At 50.9% G+C, this 5905-nt stretch overlaps 1 protein-coding gene across 1 annotated transcript; it reads right to left on the bottom strand.

The window, feature by feature from the left end:
- Positions 1-1782: 1782 nt before the first annotated feature.
- Positions 1783-5280, bottom strand: LOC130389454 (G-protein coupled receptor 22-like). Its single transcript, XM_056599258.1, has 2 exons — positions 5083-5280; positions 1783-3972 (listed from the first exon to the last, which is right to left on the bottom strand). Exon 2 carries the CDS (start codon positions 3966-3968, stop codon positions 2643-2645), a length of 1326 nt encoding a protein of 441 aa, XP_056455233.1. The 5' UTR covers positions 3969-3972; positions 5083-5280; the 3' UTR covers positions 1783-2642.
- Between the last annotated feature and the right edge of the window lie 625 nt (positions 5281-5905).

Consider the following 5905-nt stretch of genomic DNA (forward strand, 5'->3'; position numbering starts at 1 on the left):
TTGTCATCGTGAGCTAGTCATGAGGCTGAAAATCTCCTTTCTTCTTCGGCCTCATGATACAAGAACTACAGTTGAGTGTGACCTAATGTAATATGGCCTCCTCACAGAGAGAGTAATGTGATTTCCCTAGGCTTTTATTCTGTGAGTCTGCAGCTGGATGGATATGGGACGGCCACTAAGAGATGCCATCTGACTTGGGGAAGGATGTCCAAAATAAGCAGCTTATACAGGACACGCCAGGGGAGGACCAAGTGATTGAATAGGGAGGGGACAAGGAGAGGCCTGCATAAGTTATAGGAGGTGCATGAGGTCATTGTATTAGCTTGAACTTTGACACATCAATAACACCATATGCACTATTGACTATTCTGCTTGTCCGTTTTCTCTGCAGGTCGTTTTTGATTCCAAAGGTATCTAAAAAAAAAAGGCGTCAACATTCATTTTAGGTTTAAATACAAGCAAAACAAGGTAGTTACACCTCTGTGTATCGCTCAGGGAAAGTTAATTTTGGAAGCACATCGATTGAAATGATTGCTCGTGTCTGAATGAGTAATTGAGCCGAGGTCCCGTTTAAAACCTGCCCCGGTACAAAAACAAACGCTGTGAGGCCCATCGATTTATCACTCATTCATTTATTTCTATTTTTACATTGGCTATATATTATGCATGTGTTTTTGTTTTCAGTTGGAGCTCAATGTGCTGACTTACAGTTGTATTGTGTTGGACTATGGCTGATCATGGTTCGTTTTGTTCGTAGAGCTGTGAGAGTACTAACACAGCATCTACAGAGTTTGGGGGCCATCCTAAATCCCTGCAGTCATTTCCTGCTGTTGTCCAGGTCCTCTACTCGTCAGGGTCCAGGCCTCTCTCCCCCCCCCCCCCCCCCCCCCCCCCCCCCCCTTCGGGCACACCTGTCAATCAATCCATCGTTGGCTATCCTCCCATCCCAGCTCTCCATCACAGAAGTGTATTCAGGGCAGCGTAGCCGCCTCCACTCCTATTTAGAGCCCAGGCCATAAAGAACCATGGCTGCATCAATATTCCCACATCAGCCCTCTCCACGGAGCTCCGAGCCCACTTACCGGCAACCATCACTGGCTGGAGGGTACTGAGATTGTGATAGCCCTTTGGCAGCTAGGAGCCCCATGCTTTTAGGATCCAAGGGAATACTCCATTCGGGGCCACAAACTGACATGGTAGAAGGCATAATGTGTTCATTACCAAGGCCTGTGCGTGCGTGGGTGTACGTGTGTGCATGCATGGTTGTTTGTGTGTCCGTGTGTGTGCGCATGTATGTGTGTACGTGCTCGCATGCAATGAATTGTGTGTGTGGGTGTGTGTGTGTGCGCATGTATGTGTATGTGCATGCATTTAAGTGTGTGTGTGTGTGTGTGTGCACATGTGTGCGTTCGTGCGTGCAGGCATGGGTGTGTGTGGGTGTGTGCGTGTCGGATTTAATCTCTGACCTAAGGATTGTAATGAAGAAAGAAACCTCATCAAGATGAGAGTGGTTTTACATGCTAATAGGAAGGTGTGAGGAAGCCTCACAGTGGAAAGTCTCCCTCAGTTAGACCCTCTTCTCACTGGCATTCATGCGTTGTTGTATAATTTCAGTAAGAAGACGTTATTTTCCCTTTTTGACAATGAATATACCCTGCTTATTATATTTCTCTTCTTAGCTGCCATCTAATGAAAACAATTTCACAGTTGTATGCATAGACCAACAATGGAAGAAGGGAAGAAGGAATTATATTTTCTACTGCACATTGAGATGGAATATTTTATTAGGCCTCACGGCTGTGGTTGGGGATTGTAATTTTAGCAATTGCGGGAGAAGATTGTGTTCTGAAAGCCTGGTTGCATTGAAATGTTCATCTGTTTCGCAGATATCACAATGCTAGCCGTCCATGAGAGAGCCCATCACACCAATTGAAGCTGGCAGTGGATCGCGGTTCATGCAGCCAGAGGAAAGGCAGTCAAACCCAAAGTGATTCTGAAAATATCTATATTTCCTAATAAGAACCATGTTATGTTTTCCGTCTCTTGGACTACAAAAGCAGTTATGTTAAGGTAACGGATGCTAACATTACACTCCCCGGAACAATACCACATCCTGGCTTCATCCAAAGAATTGTAATTATGTTTGATGAACGGAAATCAGAAACACGTTTGTTAAAGAGCCACAGGTGGTGCTCGCTTTATAAACAAACAAACACACGACATACAGTACATCACTGAGAAGAGAACCCAAAATATACTGCTGGTTAAGTGAAGACACAATTTATTATAAATATACATATACATAACAACTTCTAGTTCTTTATACGTTTCCCTAATTATTCATATACTGTACACGTTTTTTTGTATGTACACAATGTGCTGTGTATTGCTACCATTACAAAAAGCCATGCAATATCTACAGTACAGTACAGTATATTTATTGTGTATCTATGAAATCTACTTTTGTTGTTTTTCAATAAATAGTAATAAATTATGATCTGTCTGTTTATTTGTACACTTCTAATACACATACTATGTACATGACTGCTTTGGATAAAAGTGTTTCCCTTTTTCGCATCACTACCTGATGTAAATGAAAGTCTTCCTTTTATACAACACACGGCCTCGCCCTGAAGCTTCCCTCACTCCACGTCCTCCGAGGACAGGCACTTCTGCCGGGCCTCTTTGTCGTCAAACGTCACCTTTCTGTTCCTCTTGGGGTCGATCCAAGAGTTGTGGATGATGGCGTTGTTGGGCAGGGGGTCGGCCTCAATGATGGACACCACCCGCTTCTTCATCTTGCTCTTCAGCACCTTCTGGAACTTCTGCCGGGTGAAGGCGTAGAGCAGCGGGTGGAAGATGGTGGTCCCGTACGCCATGACCAGGAAGCCCAGCCGCAGCTTGACCGTCAGGTCGCTCTGGCCCACGCTCAGGATGACCGTGTTCAGCGCCGTGATCGGTGTCCAGCACAACAGGAAGGTGGACACGATCAACAGGGACATCCGGAAGACGCGCTTCTGCCGCTCCCGCCGCTCCCGGTGGCGCTTGACGGCGCGCCGCAACGCGATGATCACCGACACGGACGTGCGCATGCCCAGCGCCGGCATGCGGCTCCCGGTGCTCGGCGGGGCGGCGGCGGCGTCGGGGCCGTCGTGCTGCGCCGTGGTCGCCGCGGTCGACGGGCACTTTTTCCTGCGCGCCTTCTTCTTCTGCGAGGTCTGGAAGCGGGTGCCGATGCGGATGTTGAGCGCCTGCAGGATCTTGGAGTAGGTGACGAGCATCACGACGACGGTGAAGAAGAAGATGGGGATCTGGGCCAGCAGGTGGTAGTACAGACCCAGCTCGGTGTAGCACTGGCTGGTGTGCACCATGGTCTCCACCAGCGTCTGGTTGAGCTCGGCCTGGCCGACGGCGAAGAAGCCCACCTCCACGAAGGGCACCAGGAAGCTGACGAAGGACAGCACCCACACGGCGGCCAGCAGGGCCAGGGCGCGGCCCATGGTCAGCACGCGGTTGGCGGGCTTGACGGAGATGTCGTAGCGGTCCAGCGTGATGGCCAGCACGTTGGCGGCGGTGGCCACGCTGGCGAAGGAGACGCAGGCCTCGTGGAAGCAGCACAGCAGCGCCGTGTCGCCCTCCAGCGAGAGCAGCAGCACCACGATGGTGAGGGGGATGCAGCCCACGCACACCAGCACGTCCAGCACGTGGAGGTTCATGGTGACGATGTTGCTGACGGAGCTGATCAGGTTGGACTTCATGCAGTACAGGGCCAGCACGGTGAGGTTGGAGCTCAGGCCCAGCACGATCTCCAGCATGAGGAAGCCGGTGAGGGACACCTGGAAGCCGACGGGGAAGGGGTAGGGGTAGGAGGCGGCGGGGCCGGCCGTCCGGCCGATGGGCTCGGTGTTGTCGGTGACGGTGACGTTGCTCATGGTGGCGTCTTCTTCCAGACGGAGGGAAATATGCATTCTCCTGGAGGACAGCGGGGATGGGGAGGTGGGGATTGGGGGGGGGGGGGGGGGGGGGGGGGGGGGAGAAGGAAGAGCACATTAAAATTGCGGAAAAGAAGAGGATGGAAAGGTTAATCCTGTGCCGAGCGGGGAGCGATGATTAAGGATCGCTTCACTGACACCAGAAGGCGAGTTCATAAGAATATTAACTGCTGGCTCACACACCAGGGGCACCGGCATCCTCCCACAATGCCAGATGTAAAAATACTTTCATCTGTGGAGCCCACTCGTTACACTCATCGCTGCCAAAATATCCAGGGATCAATAAATGTTACATGGGAAATGTCTGAGAGCAGGAACTCGTTAAAGTTTTAGAAGATCCAATTTTGACCTGCCAGCTCCAGGTTCCAAGGTATCGCGAATATGCAAAGCATGAGTAACTCAGCAGATAGTGTTTCATCACCTTAGCTTATTGACATTCAAAGCTCCTTCTTAATCTTTGACACAGCAGTGTGCGAACAGGTGGGACCAAACACATCAGGTCGTCACAGTTTGACACACGCTCCACAGGGGGTTTCTGTATTTGTGTATACATGTACAAACCCCAGTCAGACATCAATCATAGAATCGCGTGAAGGAAGGATCACAAGGTGGCAGTAATGAACCAAAACACACACACACACACGCACACACACACACACTCACAGAACCCCCCCCCCCCCCACACACACACACACACACACACTCACAGAATCACACATACTCACGGACACACACACACGCACACACACACACACACACACACACACACACACACACACACACACACACACACACACACACACACACACACACAGACACAGACACAGACACAGACACACACACACACACACACACACACACACACACACACACACACACACACACACACACACACACACACAGACACTCACAGAACCCTCTCCCACACACACGCACACGCACACGCACACACACACACACACACACACACACACACACACACACACACACACACACACACACACACACACACACACACACACACACACACACACACACACACAAACACACACACAGACTAGACACACAGATGTTCTCCTGCAGTACTCACCCTATGTTCCGTCTCTATCTGGGCCCCTGTGCAGCGGGACTAATCCAGAGATCCCATGTTAGCTCCACCGAGAACAGCATCACCCCTCTGACGCAGCCAGAGGAGGGGGACCAGCCCTGTGCCCAGGGCCTTCTATCCCTCTGTCTCTCTCTCTCTCTCTCTCTCTCTCCCCCTCTCTCTCTCTCTCTCTCTCTCTCTCTCTCTCTCTCTCTCTCTCTCTCTCTCTCTCTCTCTCTCTCTCTCTCTCTCTCTCTCTCTCTCTCTCTCTCTCTCTCTCTCTCTCTCTCTGCCAGACTTATTTGTTTTCTACGGTATCTCTCTGTGTTTTTTTTCACTCGCCTCCCAGGGGGAGAACCTGCCAGAGAGGCACCTGTCGTGCACCGGAGTAACGATGACAGAGAGGGGGTGATGCTTTAGAAAGTAACCCAGCCGTGAGTACTCTCCCCGCCCCCCCCCCCCCGCCACCAGATTGCCGAGCTCAGAGGGAAATGTGCAAGGCAGTGCTCAATGTCCTCCGCACTCTTTCTTTTGTTTTTTTTTCCCCCCTCTCCCGCTCTCCGTACGGATGTGTTTGTTTTGGCGACGCTGGGAGCGTTGACAGATGAGTGGATTGGGGATAAACCGTCTCCGCTATCTCCTGTTTATAAACCCGTGGTATTCCCAGGCAGGCGAGATACACGGCCAACATGCAGGACTAAAGAGACACAAGCACCCCCTTTTCCGCTTCAGCACGGGTGGAATCCAAACGCACACAAATGCGTCGTACAATCCAAATCTGTGTTTTCGAAGTCAGACTGTCGCCCCTGGGCGGAAAGCAGTCTTT

Source organism: Gadus chalcogrammus, chromosome 9 (assembly GCF_026213295.1).
Source record: "Gadus chalcogrammus isolate NIFS_2021 chromosome 9, NIFS_Gcha_1.0, whole genome shotgun sequence".
Taxonomy (NCBI): domain Eukaryota; kingdom Metazoa; phylum Chordata; class Actinopteri; order Gadiformes; family Gadidae; genus Gadus; species Gadus chalcogrammus.